The sequence below is a fragment of the Pollicipes pollicipes genome, unplaced genomic scaffold (assembly GCF_011947565.3).
Source record: "Pollicipes pollicipes isolate AB1234 unplaced genomic scaffold, Ppol_2.1 Scaffold_7231;HRSCAF=8579_pilon_pilon_pilon, whole genome shotgun sequence".
Classification (NCBI taxonomy): Eukaryota; Metazoa; Arthropoda; class Thecostraca; order Pollicipedomorpha; family Pollicipedidae; genus Pollicipes; species Pollicipes pollicipes.
Genome location: NW_023597034.1, coordinates 16,469,221 through 16,491,394, shown reverse-complemented (window position 1 = coordinate 16,491,394; position 22,174 = coordinate 16,469,221). Strand labels below are relative to the sequence as shown.

The 22,174-nt window shown below is 55.8% G+C and overlaps 1 protein-coding gene across 1 annotated transcript in view; it reads right to left on the bottom strand.

The window, feature by feature from the left end:
- Positions 1-2,687: 2,687 nt before the first annotated feature.
- Positions 2,688-22,174, bottom strand: part of LOC119109780 (uncharacterized) — a 66,152-nt gene continuing 46,665 nt past the window's right edge. Inside the window, exons 7-17 of the mRNA XM_037233533.1 lie at positions 18,409-18,494; positions 14,861-15,004; positions 11,518-11,773; positions 11,188-11,276; positions 10,414-10,549; positions 7,245-7,409; positions 6,455-6,607; positions 5,839-5,991; positions 5,377-5,491; positions 4,124-4,351; positions 2,688-3,532 (exon numbers count right to left, since the gene is read on the bottom strand). Of these exons, the coding sequence (XP_037089428.1) occupies positions 3,426-3,532; positions 4,124-4,351; positions 5,377-5,491; positions 5,839-5,991; positions 6,455-6,607; positions 7,245-7,409; positions 10,414-10,549; positions 11,188-11,276; positions 11,518-11,773; positions 14,861-15,004; positions 18,409-18,494 (1,632 nt within the window). The 3' untranslated portion in view covers positions 2,688-3,425. The remainder of the gene's footprint in view (positions 3,533-4,123; positions 4,352-5,376; positions 5,492-5,838; positions 5,992-6,454; positions 6,608-7,244; positions 7,410-10,413; positions 10,550-11,187; positions 11,277-11,517; positions 11,774-14,860; positions 15,005-18,408; positions 18,495-22,174) is intronic.

Genomic DNA, 22,174 nt, shown 5'->3' with positions numbered 1-22,174 from the left:
CCTCCAGCGCCGCTCGGTTTGATGGAAGCTGCAACCGCGGCCATCCGTGATGTTGCTTGCAAGACTGCAAGTACGCAGGTCCAAAGTTATTCATGCAATTTGTTTCACAAGTTGTTCCGCATCAAGGCTGCACGTAGGGGTGTAACCTTCTAAGATGGGTCGGAGGAGAGGGGCTGAGCCAATAAAGTAGAACCGACCTACCCTCAAATCCCGATCCTCCCTGGGTTTCGACTGCTTTGATTTGTGTCCGTGATGTCAAAATTGAGCTTACGAAAACGAAGATTTCGTCGGTCCCGAAACTGTCTTGATGTTGAGAATTACTTCCCTTTTAAAATTTATTTGACATTGATAATGAGGATACATGAAAATATTGGTATAAACAGTAATGCGTTTAGTATGTCATGTACCAGCAGTTCAGACAAAAGGTAGTTTTCGCTGGCCCAGTGTTTTATTTTTCGCCCATATGCATTGGGGGTGGGGGGTTTGGAAGAGCATGAAAGGGACCATTCAGGCATGCATGACGCGATAGAAACGTTATTCAAATCCTACTACCTCACAGGACAAGCGGCATTCAAGACCAATAGTAATAATATGTTTGTAGTCATCCAGATCTGGCGTCCGTGATCACGATTTCCAACTCTAGTAGACATCAATTGGTTCCCTGAATAATAAGTAAGTTCTGCAGGTTTTGGACACGTATCACGTTTTGTACTACGTAATCTAAGAACTTGGACATGGTTGTTAACGTTGATAGAAATGAAATTTATAATTGAATAACTTAAGAATAGCGCCATAGCCGAGGATGTAAATACAAGCAAACATCTTGCACTCACTGATCAATGTGCAAGAACGCCGCAAGAAAGGGCCCAAAATACCAGCGCATAACGATGTTTGGCTCAGCAAGCACTTCCAGCACCGCTATCGCCATCTTCCGGCTAGTTGAGGTACTACGTGATTGTATGGCAATTTCGCACGGTTGGTTTGGCAGCACCTTAACGTCATACAAACGTTCCATGACACAATCAAGCAATGACGTATTAGAAAGCATGTCTGCTAAATTGAAAATTGTTTTCATCCAGACCAATATTTTCCACTTAAGAGCATAGGAATTGTTATAGCTGAGCAGATTTCACCGTATCTGATGCTTGCTTCAGTTTTCAAATTTGGAACATTCCCTTAAAGTGCAGGGTGGCAGGGCGGCATTCCCTTTAAGTGCGGGGTGGCTGTGGAGGGTGGCTCCGGCACTCCGGAAGCATAAAAAGTGACACCCTGGATGGACGTTTTCCTTTGTGTTGGCCTTTTTCCCATTTTTTTTTCATCTATGAGACTTCAGTTCAGCATAACGGACCCCGGGCTGAATGGAATGGAGAGGCCCCTGTTCTGTAAGGGAACCCCTGACCGGCACATGACTTTCCATTGTCTCATTGTGGACTCCCGTCGTAAATGATCATGTTCACTTGCGTTGTCTTAGGTTCCAGACAAACGCAAAAGGCTCTCTAACATTCTGGGTAGTCTCTTTCCATGTTCAGCAAATGTTACCCTGGCCGACTCGGGGCCCCTTGCGAAAACGGCACCCTCTGTTAGGCAATGTGGACATTTGACCGACAGAGAGGCCTTTGCTTCAGAGGTCCCGACCAATGCAAATCGCAGGTCACGACCTTGTTCTTGTTTGTGAAATGGGCTCCCAGGGCTTAGGCCGACACGGAGCCGACTGTTCGTTGCTGTTTGCCTCTGACCAAAATAGAGGCCCGTGTTGTTCCAGGGTCCCTCCAGTCGGTGCAAGAGACTCTCCGAATGGCATTTGAGGGCCCGGCCCTGCAGATTGACGTCCTTGATGTGACCTGTAGCCTGCTCTTCATACCTTGCAATCAGGCACTAGATGAAATGTCCCTATATGGCCCATCGAACGCTCAGGGGCCCCGACCGATGTAAATATCGGGCCCTGGCCTTGTCTTTGCTTGGGAAATACACCCTGAATTTCAGACCTGACGCTGCAGTAACCTGGTGGCGAACCCGTCACGTGTTACGGTCGTTAAGTCTCCACCACAGAAACGTTGGTATCAGTGGTTGTAAGATGAACTCTAATGTTTTAATTTTTGTTAGCTTATATGGCCCAAACGAGGATGAACCCACGTTTTTTGAGCCAATTGGTGCTGTGCTGGAAAGTCTCCCGTCAGATAACATCGCAACTGTTTACGACATTAACTTCGTGATGTATCACAGAGAGGACTCAAACTACGTACATGAACATGGAGAAATGCAAAACTGCATTCACTGAAGTTGCCGTAAAGCACAGTTCGGTTGATTTAGATGATTTGGTTAAGTTGATTTGGTTGACAAATGCGCCGCGACTGGAAAATAATTGGCTTTTATGATATGCATTAAGGTATATTTGTCAAAATTATCCACAGATTCATAAATTTGCGTGTAGATTTGCAGAATTGTCCTCTGTCGTTGTTTGTTGGTTTCTGCTCTGTGAGACACATTTTCTTCAAATACCGCCGCAAATTACAAACTACAATACAAATGTTTAATTGATTGCCTTTATGGAAAAGGCTTAGGTTGATAAAAGCTTGCATTTCTGTCTTGTGTGTTAAAAGTCAGCATAATTGTTGGCATTTGTTCGATGGTCTTAACTCTTGTTGAAATGTCTGAAATCATGTCAGAGACCCCCCACAGGCTTCGAAACTTCTCAAATATACCTGTATTGCATGTACAAAACGCATTTTAGGATACGCATATGGTCACTGCAACATTTGATGAAGCAAAACGATTAGTCGAGGCAGTTTCATTACAACAGTGCAGCATAGCATTGGTTTAGACGTTGCCTCGAGCCCGCAGGGCCAGATATATCACTACTTAAAACAGGCCGTCTGCGTCCCGCAGCAACATCAACATAACAAACGTCACGTTCCAAGTTCATACGATAGATGGTGCCAGCGATGCTGCGGGCGATGCTGCGGGCCCCCCGAAGTGCCAGCGATGCTGCGGGCCCTCCGAAGTGCCAGCGATGCTGCGGGCGATGCTGCGGGCCCTCCGAAGTGCCAGCGATGCTACGGGCCCTCCGAAGCCTCCATGAAACTTCGCCACGAACCAGGTGCCTCTCCCTTTCAAGGAGCGGACCGATGGGCTGTCGTACACTCTCACTGCCCCCCTGGCCTACGGCCGTCACGTGCGCGCTGCGCGTTCGTCACGCACACGGGATCCCTGCGCGCTCGCCACAAACCGGCCGGATCACACGACCGCCTCCTGACCGGAGGAGCAGCCAGCCGAGCGCGGCGGCTCGCGTCCTCGCGTCCTGTGGCCAGCGCGGCACGTCTGCGCTGGCTCACGTGAGCACGTCATACGACACGTCCACGGACAACGCCAGCTGGAGGACGCACGTGCGGTGCGTGGTAGATCGGACGATGCCGACGGCGGCGGGATCACGTGAGCTCGAGGACATAGGTGGCGGGAAAGATGCCGACAGTGCCGTTCAGTTCGCCCAGCCACCAGCCGTCGTCCTGCTTGTCGTGCACATTGATGGTGTCGCCTGGGAAGACACCGTGCCCGGGTGAAGACATGAAACATATTTCAGATCGTGCCTGAGAAATTGTAGGCGAGTCCAAAATAATCGCAAGTCGTGGACTGAATCGGTTCTTTGAAAATGTTGATGTGCATTACTTAGCCGCATTGTGCATGCTGCTGTTCATTTACTACAGCCGTGCTTGGCTAAACTTCTTATATATGTAATTGTCATGCTGAATTATTCTACTTCTAAACAACTGTTGTGAATTTTCACCGAGTGGGCCAGTCTTTAATTTAACCTCTGTCCATAATTGTCATTCCTAAGTTGTGTACTTATAAAAAAACCATAAGATACAGAGCGTATCGTTATCCATTTCAATTCCCAAACCTAAGGCACAAAATATAGCCCCAGATCCCCGAGAATAACTGACTGGAATCAGATACAAATCAAAGGGCTTGATCAAACCACAGAGCACATGACCAAGTTTGTTTTAGACCTTTTAGCGCAGTGTGCGCATCAGATCATCACAACAGGCCAGTGGACGCACACCGATAACTCCCAAACTTCCAACAGTGTCCCGCGCCAGCCGACCACCCGACCGTCCCGGGCACCTACCGGCCTTGATGGTGAGCTCGTCATACATGTTGGCCGTGTAGTCGTAGAGGACCTTGCAGCGTCCAATGGACGGCACGGCGCGGCCGTCCACCGGTGACGGCGACGTGGTGAGCTGGTCACTGCCGGTGCCGCTGCCGCTGTCGGCTGGCGGCGAGGCGGCAGCCGGCGCCGGCGCGCCAGACACCGCACACTGGTACTCACGCTCGTCCCCCTGGCTGCTGAACTCATCTGGCGGAGCGCGGTGGGCTGGCGTTGGGCGGCGCTCGTCACAGTGGGCTGGGGTCAGGCGGCGCTCGTCACAGTGGACTGGGGTCAGGCGGCGCTCGTCACAGTGGACTGGGGTCAGGCGGCGCTCGTCACGGTGGACTGGGGTCAGGCGGCGCTCGTCACAGTGGACTGGGGTCAGGCGGCGCTCGTCACGGTGGACTGGGGTCAGGCGGCGCTCGTCACAGTGGACTGGGGTCAGGCGGCGCTCGTCACAGTGGGCTGGGGTCAGGCGGCGATTGTCACAGTGGACTGGGGTCAGGCGGCGCTCGTCACAGCGGGCTGGGGTCGAGCGGCACTCGTCACGGTGGATTGGGGTCAGGTGGAGCTCGTCACAGTGGACTGGGATCAGGCGGCGATTGTCACAGTGGACTGGGGTCAGGCGGCGATTGTCACAGTGGACTGGGGTCAGGCGGCGCTCGTTACAGTGGACTGGGGTCAGACGGCGCTCGTCACAGTGGGCTGGGGTCGGGCGGCGCTCGTCACAGTGGGCTGGGGTCGGGCGGCGCTCCTCACAGTGGACTGGGGTCAGGCGGCGCTCGTCACAGTGGACTGGGGTCAGGCGGCGCTCGTCACAGTGGACTGGGGTCAGGCGGCGCTCGTCACGGTGGACTGGGTTCAGGCGGCGCCCGTCAAGACGACAAATGAATGAGGGCATACAAAAATGGTTTCAAACATGGCAATGTAGGCTTTTTCGGAGTATTCTGCACTTTGGGGAAATATTTCCGCTGGTTTCCCGTTTCGTCTCCCTCCCCCCCCCCCCCCCCAAAAGCTTCGGAATGCTTAACAAGAAAATCTTACAGCCTTATCATTTGATTACAGCGGTGAATTTTGAAAAGGATGTGCTATAGTACCCAGGGCAACTGAAATTCCTGATATCAGCGCCACCTGACATGTGAGAACCTTGTCATTCAAGAGCCCGTTTCCCCTTTGCAATGGTTGGCCGTGTGCTGGGGGCCCAGCGAGGCCCGATGTCACTGCACTCATACCGAAGTCAGAGTCCGGCTGGTGGGAGGTGCCGTCCGCCTTCCCCCGGTCCGCGGCCCACGTGGGCGAAATATCCGGCGACAGGTCCAGAGGGTCCAGCGCCACCCAGCCCGGTACCTGGCGGAGAGATGGAACGCGGAGGGTCATGACCCAGGCCGGCGCCCGGCGTGGCAGAGAGGGTACTCCGGAGGTCATGACCAAGGCCACCAGCTGGCCGGCGAGAACAGGTCACCACCAAGGCCGGTGTATGATGAGGCGACAGCAAAGCCAACAAAACGGGGTGTTAGGCTGGACCAAGATATGAGCACCATAAACGATTTTTAAAATATCACGTTCGTGACCGCCTACATCCGAGTCAGCTGTGTGTGGCCAGCAGTATGGTGGCCGGTAGGTGTGGAAGCACGCTGCTCAGTAGCCGCTGTCTCTCCGGCACATCTTTGTGCTCCGTGGAATGGTGCGTGTACCTTTAGTATGCTCTGCGTCATGCCCTGGCGGTCCTTGTGATACTCGATGTGTTTGCGGAGGGGGTGCTGGGGTCGCGGCTGGCCCTCCAGCTCCGCCAGTGCCACCTGGATCTTGTACCGACTGGCCTCCAGGTAAGCCAGCAGCGCGCGCATCTGCCGGCATCGGAGAAGCAGGGCTCGACACAGATCATTGACCCAACACAGGCCAGTCTGCAAGGCTCACAGTGGGGGTTCGACACCGACCCAGCTCCGTATAGCTCACAATGGCTCGTAGGTGTGCTGGGAATCTTCTCTGATTTTGGCATGCTCACAACCAGATGCCAGTGGTGCCCACGAATCCGGGTCATAGCACGTTGGCGTGAGAATGGCAGCTTCAAACGAATACAAAGAGGACTACTTCTGCACGCGTCCAGCTTGGGTTCTAACGAATGACTACGACGTCTTTCTACGACGTCTTTTCCGCCTTTTTCCGTTTTTTCCGTCTTTTGACTACGAAGTCTTTCGAAAAACGCATCTCGTGACACTGTCCACGACTAGTGACAACCGTCCATTGAGGCTGACGACCACACCGCAGCGGCAGATGCAGTCGCGATGTATGTTGGCGATGGCGACATACGTGCTGCAGTTTTTCGTGGACGTCCTTCTTGGAACCTTCGCTACCGAAGTGAGGCGTCTCTTGGATCGCCTTGGCGAGGTTCTCGACCCCATGCTTTCCTCTCCTTTCCCGTTCCACACCTTGGCGGATGAGATGGAGGAACTGCTCCAGAGCCTGCAAAGCAACACATCGCCGTTAAACATGGCCGCGTGCAGTTATTTTGTGTCACGTTTATCCCACCGTTTGCAGCGTTTGCATGAGAGGGCCGAATTAACTCGGTAGTAACCCAAATCATAAGCATACATAAACATAAAAAGATAAATAAACATAAATACAAAGCATAGTAATACCGGCAACACACATTGTGGTCCAAGTCATCGGCATTCTCAGGATCGCAATACCATTTTCACCACGCGTCGCACCAGTGACAGGCTTGTCAGTGAATGTTTCCCAACCATTGTGACCAACTATCAGAGAAGCGTTTGCTGTTGCACACCACCCCGCCCGCCCCGTTCCTCCCTCCCGTCCAACTAGTGTTGCCGTCCCACGTTAGACACGCCCGAACCCTCCCATCCCAACTGTACTGCCGTCCTCGGTTCAGACACACCGGTAACCTCCCGTCCCACAGCGCTCCCGTCTCCCTTGTGGATATACCCGTACCTTCCCATACTCCCCCCCCCCCCCCCCCCAGGGCTGCCGGCCTCGGTGTAGACATACCAGTATCCTCCCGTCCCCGCAGGGCTACCGTCCTCGGTGTAGACACACCATTGCCCTCCCGTCCTCCCATTGCTCAGATCGCCCGCTGCCCTACCTTCTTCCGTCGCTCGCGGTTCATCACGTTCGTCATGTCCTCGGCGTAGAAGTCGGGCAGCAGCTGTTCGGGGATGTTGTGACCGGAGCCTTTGACGTTGATGACCGTCTGGACGTCCCGCGTGACGTCGGCGCAGGCCAGTGGCTCTGAGAGACGGTCGGCGCTCTGGCGGACAGCACAGCACGCCACCGTCGCAGACACCGGGCAAGGACGGCACGGCTCTGGGGTCACATGACGCGCCGATCATTGCATCCCAGTAATGTCATCCTGGAGATCTCAGCAAATGTTACGGCGCTAACTGGCGCCTTACCGGGTGTATCTGGGAAGTAAACTTGATTTGATTTCTTCGCTTGATTGAGTCTTTTAACGGAATGTTTCACATCAAAATATATTGAAACAAGTATCAGATATGATGAAATAAGCTTACTTATAATTATTGGTATACCTTTACATGGACAAGACTTCTACAGACACCACAATTACTCTGTTGAGTACATATGCGCCTCAAAGCGTCATTGTTGGGTTAGGTCGTCGTAGCTTGCAAAACATTGATTGAGGGCCAATTGACGGCCGTTATATTTGTAAATTGTGCTTACGAACGCCAGCTATGAACAATTCCACAATATTTTTGGGGCATTTTATCACCGCATGGCTAATGGAATGGCTGGATTTAAAAGACCTTATTATGGCGTCATATACGCCTGGTGACCTTGAAATAGTCTATCCGAAATAGTCTGTACATCTTCGCGAGCGTGTAGCTCAGAAACTAGAGAGGTTCGGGTCCTAAGAAGTTAAGGGGTGTGAGCTGAACCAAATAATTTCAAGACAGCTTTTTCGGTCCAAAACCATTCACCAATGTGAAACACTCTCTTTGAGTCAAAACCGCATGATTATGAGAAGATGTCTTGAAGTCTCACAAGTTCCACAAGTCCATTTAGGTCATGGGATGATATTGCAGTATGAATCATTCTGAACGTAAATAATGTACACAAGTGCTGTAGTTTTACTACATTATCAGCACATGTTGAAAAATATGGTGTATGATGAAAAACAGCTGCCAAAAGAAGGGTCTGGTACCCAGGCGTAGGATCGGAAAAGTGCATGATATACTCATTTTAAGGTTTGCGCGCGAGTTCCTTCAATCTAGTTTCGCCACGAGGCCAGCATGTTGTATTTCGATTTGGGTCAGAGCACTTTCGGTCAGTAATGACCGCTTCAGGATGATAGGATACATGAGTTTGAAGAATGATGGGCTGGGCCATGTGCATCATCTACACAGTCTAGTTCTATTTGTCACGTGCTTCTGTTCATCCCCATTGCCCCAGCCCTATACTGCTGTTTGTTTTGATTTCATGCCTGTAAACCGTGCGCGCACTCGTAATGCGCACGCCCGGAGGCAACCTGACATGTTGGCACGCCTTCTACAGCCTTAATGTTACATCTGTATCCATCATAACTTCCTACTTTTATCGACTTTATCCACTTTGACAGTGTCCTTCGCAATAGCACGTTCTGTTTGATAGTGCATGTCTTTATCACTTCCTTGACAACTTCCAAAAAGAATACGGTAAACAAGAAGTGGAGCATTGATGCACCTAAGCAAAACTGTTCAAAGTAGGCTGAAATTGTCCGGCACTTTAGAGATCCTTCATCCACATCAAGTCAGAGCCCCATATCAGTTTTATGCTTGCGCACTCGCAACAGAAGTGCTTCAGATCATCTGTAAGACTACACATGAGACATGGCGGGCTCTCCGCTGTGCCACTCGGGAATGCGCACTCCCGAGTGATGGGATATGCTTACCTCAGGACATTCGTGTAGTGAAGCGAATGCAGCCTCTGAACATGCAGCATTTTGTATGGAATTTGATAATTGAAAATCCCATTTTCATCTTCATCACTACTTTCCCCAAACGTCATCTCTGCCTTTCAGAAACCCTATTCCGCTAACACTGGATAACAGTGTTAGATGAAGTATCCGATAGATAAAAGTGTGGTCGAATCACGCGGGCAGCTAATGAGATTACAAAAGTTACCGTGCATGGGCACCCTTTGCGGGGTTTGAGCGGGCGCTCGGTAGGGCCTCCCGCCAGGGGTTTGTGCGGGCGCTCGGTAGGGCCTCCGGCCAGGGGGTTTGTGCGGGCGTTCGGTAGGGCCTCCCGCCAGGGGTTTGTGCCGGCGCTCGGTAGGGCCTCTTGCCAGGGGGTTTGTGCGGGCGCTCGGTAGGGCCTCCCGCCAGGGGGTTTGTGCGGGCGCTTGGTAGGGGCTTCCGCCAGCCGGTTTGTGCGGGCGTTCGGTTGGGTCCCTCGCCAGCGGGCGCCGCCGGCCCGCTCGGGGCTGATGCATGCAACTCGCCACGGACAAGCGAGGATCGGCTAGACTTGGCTCAGGCATTCTGTGTCGAGAGGTACCCGAGGAAAGAAGGGCGGATGAGACCGACAAGCTACTTGATCCAATACACAGCTTGTCACCATCACCCAAAATGTGAGCTAACACACCACCCGCACCGCCAGGAGCGATCATTGAGAGCTAGCGCTGGACCGTGCAGCTCAGCTCAGAGACAGCCGCCCTCTGACGTCACCAGCTCGGCTCGGCTCGGCGGCCGCGCCCTCTGCGTGCTCCGGTGGCCGGCCGGCCGACATCTGCCGCCGCCTGGCGCACGACAGGCCGGCGTCTCGGCGCTGCGCGTCCGTGTAAACACGGCTCCGCTCGGCCGGGCCGCTGGCCCACTCCGGCGGTAACTGCCGCTCACACACTCCAGCGGGCGCGGCGTAAACAATGGTGCGGCGCCCAACTGCCCAGCTGACAGGCAAACGACCGACGACCTGCCAGATGACGGTCATTGGGGTGCCTTTCAGACCGTTGGTGAGCATCTTGTTTAAGTGTGGCTCCTTGCAGATACGATTCATGCGCGGCAATGGCCTATGAAATCATGGTTGGGTCTATGGATGCAAAAGAACATTAGTGATCCGCAAGGCACATCCGCCGCTCCGAGTTTTGTAGTAGGTCGTGATAAAAAATCGTCCGGGTAGTGTTAGGTGCTATTCTAACACCATAACACACATTCATTACGTATTTCGCCTTACGCCTACTCATTAAGCGGCAACCCTGCGCAGTTGCTGCGCCGTGCCCTTGCTGGCAAAGTGGCATTACGTGGGGGAAATCCGTACCTGCATCATCTTGGGCCCGAGTGAGCGCATGTTCTGGTGATAGGCGTGCAGGGCGGAGCGTAGCCGCACCAGCCGCTCTTCCTCCAGCGCCTGAAAACACTGGCTGCCCTTGTTGACGGCCGTCTCCCACTCCAGCCTGCCGGAGGATGTGCGCGGGGCGCGTCAGGGCGACGTCACGTCGGCTGGTCAGACCGCTGTCGGTCAAACTTGGCTGTCAGTCACACCGGCCAGCCGCCGTGGTCTGCTCACATGGCGCCCAACACACAGTCAGCACCACACCGGCCAGCCGCCGTGGTCTGCTCACATGGCGTCCAACGCACAGTCAGCACCACGCCAAATCACGCTGTCCAATAACAGCTGACCACCCAGCGTGTCCGGCTGCAGTCGGCAGGCGGGCGTGGCAAGAAGTACAGCGGTTAACGGTGGCCGGCTCGCTCGTGGTTTGGGTGCCAGGTCATACGAGGTCAAGTGCGAGGTCATACTCGGTCAAGTGCGGCCAATGCGGCTGGACTGGTGGGCTTAACCTCGGACGAACAGGCACGATCTGGAGGGGAGCAGAACTGGCAAAACCAACAGGCAATAACCTCACTTCAACGAACATTTAAGATCAAGAGATTTTTAAGAAGAGGAGGAGACCTATCAAGATGTTCAGGCGCGGTAGAGCGCCTGAAAATGCGAGTTTACCAACAACTAAAACTTAAATCTAAAAAGGCATCGCAAAGTGGGCGATTTCCGTGTAGCAGATCCGTGGCGTGCCTGCAGCGCCGTTCTTACCGCGCCCGCTCGCCTCGTAGGCAGAATGTGTAGTAGTCGGAGTCGGCCTTGCTCATGGCGTTGCCCGTCTTCTGTCTCCGGGACTGCACCTGCGGGAGAAGACCTCGTCACTGGTGGCGCAGAGGCGCACCGAGCCAAGCTATTGGTGTTAAGATATGAGCTGATGGCGGAGCCGTGCGCGCCGGTTCAAATAAATATCGGGTGGTGTTGGGGGGCCCGTTGTTTACCCAGTTGCCATACTCAGGGCACAGGGATGAGCCCCGCACCTCCATACGACAGTGGTGTCCCACAGTAAGCTTCCTGTCCGTCTCAGCCCAGCATGCTGCTTACTTTATTGGTCTCCTTCTCGGTGAGCTGTTTGCCGCGGCCCAGTCGCACATCCAGCGCCAGCTCCTCCGCCTTCTCGTTCTCCCGGGCGCACTGGTACGACATCTTCTTGGCCTTCGCTTCCGCCGAGCGCCACTCGGCCAGGTTCTTGGCTGTCTTGTCCACCATGCCTTCCACCGACTTGCGCACTTTATGCTGCGTGTCGATCAAGCCCTTCAGCGGCTTAACCAGCTCCTCAGTGAACGTCACCGCCATTGTCCTGCGCCAGACGGTGCGGGAGGTGATGCCAGGCAGAGGGGAGACGTCGATAGGGGTGGCTAAGTAACGCCGGCGTTCGGCATGAGCCGTCATGCGTTGTAATGCGTCCACATAACGGCCCATAGGGAGAGCGAGCGTTAAGTTGGATTGTATCGAGAGATACCAGTTTGATGAGCACTTCACTCGAGTGCTTACTAGTGCTCCCAAGCACCCAAATGCTCACTTAATGAGTACATGGCATATAAGTGCAGGATTACGCAGAAGCGCGGCTGCAGTGTTTCGGGGCATGGATGTGATATGCATGACAATCACTACGAATTTTTGCCCGGCGACCCCTGTCTTACTTCACTGGATAAAGATAACGATAAGGTGGCTGGATAAGGATCTAGCTTAGCTCGGACCTTGCGATTCTTTCTTCACACAGGCCTGAGACCACGAGCCTTTCCACACGCGTTTTTCCATTTCCTCAGCCATCCTCAGTTTGGTCGCGGGGCGACCGATTTGGTCGCGGGGCGCCCGAACTGAGGAGGTAATCTGCGACAGCAGAGACGACGCATCGTCTCACAACGCTATCCCTGCCCTGCTCCCTGAGCACTCCAGCCGACAGGCCAGCTTTCTTAAACATCACCAACGGTCATATTTGGTAGCTGTTTTCCGGGTAACGAGCTGAGCTTGAGCACGCCATACTCGGCACAGACAGGCGTGATCAGCTGTCCACGGGGCGGACTTACATCCGGGCCCGGCTTCACCTCACGTACAGAATGCCTCGACACCGCTCGGTCCGTCAGAGATCAGGGAAAGGATTGCGCGCTGTTAAACACTAGCGGCTGCCACGTGCCCCTGGCGTCTTCACGCGCCCGCGGCCCGGTCCGGCTGGCTGGGCCCCCGCCCGGAATCGGGAGGGCCAGAGGCCGACAGCGTCCATCTAACGGCAGCCGGCAGTGTGTCGGCTCTGCAGTCGTGATGAATGGCAGTCTGCCCCCCCCCCCCTCTGGTGGCGACAGTGATGCCAGCCTGGTGCGCAGGCTTTGGCCGACCGGGACCGCTGACGTCATCGGCTGCATCCGACCGCTGTCCGTATGGCCAGGCACAGCGCCCGCGAAGCCCAGACATGCGCAGACGGCCCACGGGGCCCGCGAAGCCCAGACATGCGCAGACGGCCCACGGGGCGGCCAGAACGCGCTGATCACAATGATCACGCCGAAGCAGCCAACAAGTGGACCTCGTTCGATATCGCTCTTAATCTCTTTTTGTTAACACTCGCATCCAGTGGGTGGCGTAGCCACGATGCCGCCCAGAACGGGGCCAAAGGCGGTCACAGAGGGCCCTTTTCAACAAAAGAGGCCCCTCTGCATTGCAAAAAGGGTCCTGCTTTTATCCCGACGATTTGTTTGGCCCAAAAGCCCCCTTTACTGCCCAAATGCATCCAGCAAGGCATAACCAAAATAAGGCCATTCCTAATGCAAATATTACAACATCCTTTTAGTTCCTGTAGTACCCACCATTTCTTTGGATCAGTTCGGGAATATCGCAGATGTTGTGTTCCATGTTTTCTGCTGCATTAGCCTCTGCTGTGCAATGTTAAACACTTGTGATATTCACTCAAGCTCACAGCTCAAGCCCCATCCCCTCCACCTATTTCATTGTTTTCGGCGTCCACAAGACAACATGATACGCAACTGTCCCGGTCGTGGCCAAGACTTGGCCGTTCTGGCCAAGACATGGCCGCTCTGGCCAGGAGAGAGGTCCGTCTGGACCACCTCCAACACAGGACCACGGATCAGCGCAGTTAGACGGACGGCCTGACTTCCACCACGAACCGATCGGCCTGCCAACAGCGCATAGCTATAGCGGAGGGGTGCGGCTCGTGTAGCCCGATCCGTGTTCAAACAACCGCTTTGATCAGACCTGCCCCACTTCACAACTATCCGCTGGTGCATTTCTGAGCTGCGTGCCGTAATGGCAGCTCAACGAGGTTGTCATGTTTACCGGTGTTCATCGGTGTTTATCGGTGTTTGATGGTGCTGATACGCACCAGACTCAAGGCGTACACCGTTGATGAACGACTGACAAACCTAGCCGGCCAACAGCCTGCGTCGCCCCGGGCCCTGACCGTCCGTCCGCCCTGATACCCGCCCCGCTGCTGGTGTGCCTGCACGCTCCCGTAGCACGCGTCCTATGTTGCAGGAGCGCCCACACCCACGTTTGACGAGCACACGCCCCGGCCGGCGCACCAAACACCGCCAGCACGCCACACCGATGCGGCTCTTGGCGCGGAAATCAGGAGATACGATCAGAAGACACGATTAGGAGACACGATCAGGAGACACGATCATGCAAAGCCACCTAAGAGCCGAGCTGGAGCTTTGCTGGGATGCAGGACGGGGCTTGCCGAGTTCAGACGAGCTTAAGCAGCCGTGGCGGCCGGCAAGACACTGGCTGTTGAGATGACAGATATTTCGCAACAGACTGATCTTGTTGTAACTGATCTTGATCAATTTCTTTTTGCATACCCCATTGACCCAGCTAGCGGTATTAGCGTGAAATCCCTACCAGTCCCACGCTCACCCCTGCCGTGCGCCTAGACGTTCGAAGTGACCTTTATGAAGTGTCTAAAACCATGTCGTATTGGTGCATGGCACTTGGAATCTAATTTATGTTTCTCTCGGGAAATTAAGAGGCACGTTTGTGCTCGGTGTGGTACCCATTTCGCTTTAGTCGCATTTTGTGGTCAACCGTTCGCGAACCGAGTGCCAAGGCTCAGGTCAGGTCTGAGTAAAGAGTAAATGTATACGTTTTATTCAGTTGGGGCCCGCTGACCACATTCTCCAGAAAAGCGTCATTTCCAATGGCCGGGACCGATGGCCTTTGTCCCCCCCCCCCCCCCCCAGATGAATGGTGAAATGTAACATGGGGTCGCACGGAATCATCAGGTCACCGGGTGTAAGTCTGTGAGAAAGGACACGGAATCAGGTCACTGGAGACACCATCAGTGGGAAAAGTACCAAGCGTCTCCGTAAGGTGTTCATCATGGCAGTAGACAGCAGAGGAACAGCAGCAAGAGGTCTACAACAGCACGTGACCTTACTTGTGCACGTCGGCCTCGTACTCCATTTCGGCGCCCACCATCTGCCAGGCCTGGTTCACGCTCCCCAGGCCCTCCTTCGACGCCTTCAGCAGTTTGGCAGACAGCTTCTGCAGGCTTTTGGCGTAGCTGACCTCGAGGTCAGATCTGCAGGGAAAACCATGCAATGAATCTGTAGCAACATCGATGTTAAGCAAAGCGGGGCGACACGCTGCTCCATCGATATCGTTGCAAGCTATCCAGTTTGGTCTCACTTCACCTTTTCTGATGAACAATGACGGATTTCATCGCGTGCACCTTCCATAAAAGCAAGCTAAAGCTTCTAGCTAGCGGAATAACGTGTGAGGTCATGCAGCGTGGCTTGAGTCACGGCACTAAATCCGGGGCAGAAATCACAGGCATATCGGTATTTTTTCCTATCCCACGATGGGCAACGTGCCCACAAAACACGTGACCACTCTGCAGCAGAGTTCAGCCAAGTTAAGGTCAGGCCGTCAGGCGACGTGGCCTTTTCCTGATATCGCTAGAACGCGTCACAAGTCCAGTGCCAAGAAGTGTATTCAAACAGCGTTACATGGGCGATACCGTGCACTGGTGATGCTCATCCAGCCACACCAGCCGTTCTCAGGGACTAGACACGAAGTCGCAGTTTAGCTCGTGTCTTAGCAGGGGAGCGGTCGGTGTACCGTCAGTAACATGCTTGGCTCTGGAGCATGCCCAGGTTGTGAGTTTCCCGGTGGTTACAACGGCGTCACTGGTCATCCCGGTGGTTACAACGGCGTCACTGGTCATCCCGGTGGTTACAACAGCGTCACTGGTCATCCCGGTGGCTACAACAGCGTCGCTGGTCATCCCGGTGGTTACAAGAGCGTCACTGGTCATCGCAACATTCGTCCCGGCTCGGAGCTGAGCCGCCAGATACCGCTGAGTGGGAGCGGAACTGATCCAGCAGTCCACTGCTGTCGACAGTGAACTGCTGCTGACGGCGAGCTGCTGCTGACAGCGAGCTGCTGCTGACCTGGAACCGATTCGCAGACCGTCCCCTCCCCCTCCCCCTCCCCCTCCCCCTCCCCCTCCCCCTCCCCTCCCCCTCCCCCCCCACCGCGACAGGACATGTAACATGACTCGCTGGCATCGTCTCAGCTGGCTCCTGCAAGCGATATGGAGCTCTCTGGAAGCTGTAGCCCACCCCAGCGTCGACGCAATCGTGATCGTTCCGTCCCTCTGCCCCCCCCCCCCCTTCCCCCTCCCCCGCCCCTGCCCGGTGGTCGGCAGGTGTTCCCTCCGCCGGTCCGCTTCTGGCACGCGTACCTCCCGGCAGCAGGCCTACAGACTGTGCGCTCTGTTCTGCCACGGCGCGAGGCCGCCGCTGGAGCGGCCGTGGCCACCCCGGCCGACAGTGTACCGGAGGGGAGGGTCGTTCGGACTGCTCCAGCCCGAGCACCGCCACTGAGCCGACCTCCGCCGTCGCCACACGGCTGTTTGCCTGACCGTGTAGTCCGTTTACGACCGTGTAAGCCTGCGTGCCGTCTTGTTCTGGCTGTGCAAACGCAGTTGGTGCCGGTTGAGAAGAGATTAAGACTCACAATTAAGACTCACGTTGGCTAACCAACAGCCGCGTTGGTCAGCCGACGGCATGCAGGGCGTGGTCGTGCGGTGGATACTGGGAAATGTAGGTATCGGGCTCCTTCGTCGTTCGGCCCGCGGACTCTCTTGCTCATTACCCTTTCATTCCCGTGCTCTAGGCCTTGCATGCTTTAATTCCGTACATGTGCCGATAGGATCACGATATTGATCATATGGTGGTTGGAAGTACGGTTCCACTTCCTCCATATGCATGATCATGACCACTTCGAAGTTCCAGTGTCGCACTAGGTCCATGGAACGCAGCTAGCGTACGCAAAAACGTTAATCCATGTCAGTTCTTAGGCTTTGTCCACCCACCGAAGTCATGTCTCTGAACCGACGCACGATTCATCTAGCTCATTGCTGAGAACCGAATGTGAACAATGGGGTAATCAAAGTTGTACCTCTGTCGCGTTGACTACCAGCCCGTTGTTCGGGTGGAATAGATAGGCCAATCAGCCACTTTACAGCCGCAGTGGCCGTCCAATCACCGCATCGCATGCGCCACAGTGCACAGCTTGGGTCCCGAGCTGCCGCTCTTGCGACAGACGGCCTCTTAGCCGCGTCGTTTTTGCCTGGCCGGACCGGTGACGGCGCTTTTTGGGGTTCAGGGCGGTCCGTTTGTGGCGCGGCTGCGGCATTTGGAGCCCGAGTTTCCCTGCTGGATGACGGTCAGCTATCAGTGCAGCTGCCGTTCGGCGGCCACGGATGGCTGATGGAACCACGGGATATGAGGGCGTGAAACGATAGCCTCGTGACTGATTTGACACAGCTGATGACCTGATGAATGAGGTCACGGAACCGATGACTTTGTGACTGACAGCATTGATCTGGTGACATGACTGACGTCCTGCACGCCGCGTATGGCTCTCACATCTTATGACTCCATGAGAACAGAAGCCGTGTTTTAAATGACTCGTGCCTGACGTCACGCGTTCGACTACGTCTGACGTCATGCGCTTGGATACGTACTGACTGCGAGCGCGTAACTGGCACATTTTAACATTATGCGTGCAATGTTATTCTTGTTAGACCAGTAACTGGGGCAGCGTTCAAACACAAACCGCTTACAATGCGTAAATAATCAACCCAAGTTCATCAGGGAGCCAAAGAGGTCAGTAAAACTGATGATAAACGGGACAAGGGCACCAGCGCTCCCACCAAGTGATTCATCCGTGAGTGAAATTTGTGATCTGTGATCACATCTGTAATCCGTGAGTGAGATTTCCAAACACCTTGGCTCGACGGTGCTGATGTCTCTACAGACGGCGTCAGGGGTGGCCCTCCTCGCTCTAGTGCCCTTGTCTGGAACGCCTCCACTGATATCTCTACAGACGGTGTCAGGGGTGGCCCTCCTCACTCTAGTGCCCGTGTCCGGCACGCCATCACTGATGTCTCTACAGACGGTGTCAGGGGTGGCCCTCCTCACTCTAGTGCCCGTGTCTGGCACACCACCAGCTGGTGTTTCTGCAGACGGTGTCTGAGGTGGCCCTCCACGCTCTAGTGTCCGTGTCCGGCGTGCTGCTTGACTAACGCGCACGCACCGCTCTGCCGACGCTGGCGGCCGAGCCGACCGCTGATTGCCGCCGGATGTGCTGCTACCGCGGCTGGCACAGGCAGCGCCCCTAACGGCAGGCCTAAGCTGAGCTGCGGCTCTGTACAAGGCGTGGCTGCCGTTGGCCTGCGACGATGCTTACCGCCGCTTGGTCTGTTGAAACATGATCCTTCGCAAAGCGACATCGATTCTTTGCTGGATCCTCTCTAGTTTCGGGTGTATCTTCCCGCTATGGTCAGAACTCACCGTGCTGTGGTTAGAACTCAGGTACGCCGAGCGCGGTCGCCTGTTATCAGGACTGTCACTCTCACTCACTCTTACTCTTACTCTCACTCTCTCCAGCATTCAGGATTGGCACTCCGACACTCACCTCTCCTGCAGGATTGACGCCAGCTCTTTGCAGAAGTCGCCGCCATGCTTGATATACTTTCGCAGTTCCTCGAAGCCATTGCTACCCTGCAAACACCAACAAATCCCGGTCAGTATTTTGGCATACATAAGGCCACAGTGTACACATCACTGAAGGCCCAGCCACCTTCGTATGGCCGCCTTCCTCAGTTGGACCAGATGGCACGTGATAACCCTCCACCTGCTGGTAAGTTGCAGGCAGTGCACTGCTATATGGTCCGTCACCATCCCCGGTGGCTTGGAGGGACCGATTACGACCAATTACCCTGACAGCTGCGCGTCCCGCTACCGCCCCCACTGAGGCGCACCCGGCGCGTGCAAGTCATCCGCAACCTGGCCTCGCCTGGAGAAGCCGGACACACTACTTAACCAAACATGATCGCGTTAACTAATCGGGAGAACGCGGGGACGTGCGGCACACCTGAGCGGCGCGTTGACCGCCGCGCTCGACGCGCTGTACACCTGAGCGGCGCGTTGATCGCCGCGCTCGACGTGCGGTACACCCCAGCGGCGCGTTGACCGCCGCGCTCGACCTGCCCTTCCGCCTGGCGGTGCACTGTTCCCGCTGACGGTCAGACTCCAAACAAGGCGCGGGCTGCGGAGGAGGCCGCCCGTCTGCCCCGTCACAAACCCGTCCCGACCAAGCCGGGGCGCTCGCCCCCGTACCGGCCTGACCGCGGCCTCCTGGCAAGGTCGGACGCGCCGGCCGCGGAAGGAGTGGTCCGGGGAGTGGGGGGCCTCGTGAGCATGGACGCATCCACCACCCATGGATTTGGTCACGAGAGTTATGGTTCCCTCGCTGACTGGGTATTTGTTTATGGAGCTGTCGTGCTCACGTTGGGGCCAGTTTCCTGCACAAGTGGACTGCTCGGGCACTTTCTGCGTTTTTGACCAAGTGCATGCTAAATGAGTGGATTTCCCGTCTGCCGTCTGCGCCGTTTTCTTTGGCGGGTGCGGACAGCTGCCGACAAAGCCTCACGTCAGCAGGTGTCTGTCTCGGAGGTGTTAGCCGACCGTCTCGTCTCTGCCGCGGCCGCCTCGGCCCTGCTGCGACCGTCCCGACCCTGCTGTGACGTATTTTGGCCTTTATCTTTTCGTTTTGTTGTGGCTTTTATCGTTAGAAGTTCACGTCGAAAGCGAGAAACAAACGCAGCAAAGTTCGGGAAAACCTTGGCGTTTAACGGGGCCGGGCCTTCATGTATCATTGAGAGGCTTTTTCATGCTAAACATGAAACTGGTTGGCCAAGCGCGACACGTTGGCTGGCTTTGCAGATGCAGCTTTTTGCATGATGCTGCACCCGGTCCCGACTTCAAATATATGATGACAGAGCGGGAATCGTGCAAGGCACGAAGCCTGCGCCGGCGTCTTCTCCTCTCATGCAATCGTCTTCTCCTCTCATGCAATCGGATTATCTCAGACATCTGAACGTCGATGGACATTGCTGATGGATGCTGACTTGATGTCGACGCACTCCTGATGGATGCTGACTTGATGTCGACGCACTCCTGATGGATGCTGACTTGATGTCGACGCACTCCTGATCATAGCCCGCGCTGCCCCACCTGCCTATGGTGAGGTGTCACGGCGTGCGGAGGACGGTGTGACGCCGCCCTGCCCGTCCGCACCGCAGCGCGTCACGCCGCCGTTGACATGGCGCCGGTGCGGGCGCCAGCACGCGCTGGGATTGACGCACGCCTGCAGTGGCCGACATGGCGCCGGGATTGACGCCCGCCCGCAGCGGCCGACATGGCGCCGGTACCGGCGTCAGCACGCGCTGGGATTGACGCCCGCCCACAGCGGTCGACATGGCGTCGGTACTGGCCTCAGTATGCGCCGGGATTGACGTACGCCCGCAGCGGCCGACGTGGTGCCGGTACTGGCCTCAGTATACGCCGGGATTGACGTACGCCCGCAGCGGCCGACATGGCGCCGGTACTGGCCTCAGTATACGCCGGGATTGACGTACGCCCGCAACGCCACACACTGGCGGAGCATTTTGCAGGTTGTGTAGCCCTGTGACTGCCGGGCCCGGCGCACCAGATGAGGCCCGCCCATCCGTCGCCGCCTCGCATCAGCCACGGTCCAGCAAATCACATCACCACGGGCGGAGACAGGTCATCGGTAGCGCGGAGCCACGCGCTTCCAATGCGACTTGTACCTTCGCAATGGGATACATGTGCGTGATTTTTTCTCAGACGGCATACGGTTGCTTGTCATGTATGTGGTTGTCTAGTCTGCCTCTCCGTCCGGCTGTCCTGATGACGCCTCTGCCTTCAGTCGGACCGCGTCCGGGGAGCGCCAGTTGGCAGACCGGCTGCACTGGCGGGGCAGTGCGACGGGCCCGGCGGCAGGACCGATCTCGGCTCGATGGCTGGCAGAGGCCTCTCAAGGTCTGCGGCGTCACGGCTTCCCCGCAATCTCTGTCACATCACTCCGCCGTGCAGCACGGCAGCGCCGTTTTCGCCTTCCAATGGTTGGTCAGGCGCTCCCGGTGCGGCCGGGCGCTCGCTGACCGCGGACCTTTTCCAGCGGGCGGACGCCGCCCGGTCGGCGGGGCTCGCCCGGTGGCGCCGGGGGCCAGCCGGCACGCTTCCGTTGCGTGTTGTTGCCGGGAGTGCTGGCGCCAAAGGGCCCGGTGTCTGGGGCTGGTCTGGTGGAGGCTGCCCCGCTGTATGACCCAGCATGGTCCGAGCGGTCCGGTGTCTGGGGTCTGGTGGAGGCTACCCCGCCCTGGTGCCGTCCCATGACCCAGCATGGTCCGGTGGTGTCGTTTCGGCTCCGTGGCTGGCCTGGTCCGTCCCCATGGTCCCATCTTGGTTTGGTGGTTCGATCGGATCTATCAGACAGTGTATTGGCCCAGTTAGGTCCAGTTCGTAGTTCGGTTTGGTTCAGCTCAGTCCGCAGTGATCTCCTCCTAGCGTGAGAAGCTGGACCTCTGAACAGTTCAGCTGTGCGGCCATACAAATCTCGAGAATTGAAGTTCTATCAGCAGCCTTCGGGCATGCTTTCAAACCATCATGGCCAAACGAATACCATGCAAAGGGAGTACGTGCTATTGCACGGGGGCAGGGTGGTTACTCGTGCATTAACAAGTGGTGGCTAACAAACGACAAGGTTAACAGATAAAGACGAATGCTGCACTTGAAGCATTGATAATGCGAGCCGTGACAAGGCCAGCCATGCAGACGAGCCATCAAGCGCATTGCACATAAACCATCAGGTGCCTCAGCCGGCTGGGTGTATGTCGGAATTCCATTGAACGGAAACACAACTGGCCTGCCTTTGTATGCACTCGTGGGAGGAATGGACTGCGTAAAGTCAGCAGAGTAGAACCATGTGCGGACCTTCATTAGTGCTGCCCGCTACACTCCAGCGGCCGCGAACAATTCGCCTTGGACGACATAAAAAGCCGCCAGCCGGCGGTGACTGCGGGCTCTCCGCGGACCTAGCTAGCCGCAGACTGCAGCCCACCCAGAGAACGAGCATATGTATTGTCACCTAATCAGGTGTCATCAGGCGCGAGGTGTTTGTGACTGTTTCAGCCGCCTGGCTGTGGTTTGTGTTTCACGCCGTTAGGAGGGACTCCGTCGCGGGGACTGAGACGGGCTGACCGAGGGTTTGACGTCAGGTGTGCCAGAGCGCGGTCATCTGAGGGGGTTTGACACCAGGTGTGCCAGAGCGCGGTCATCTGAGGGGGTTTGACACCAGGTGTGTCAGAGCGCGGTCA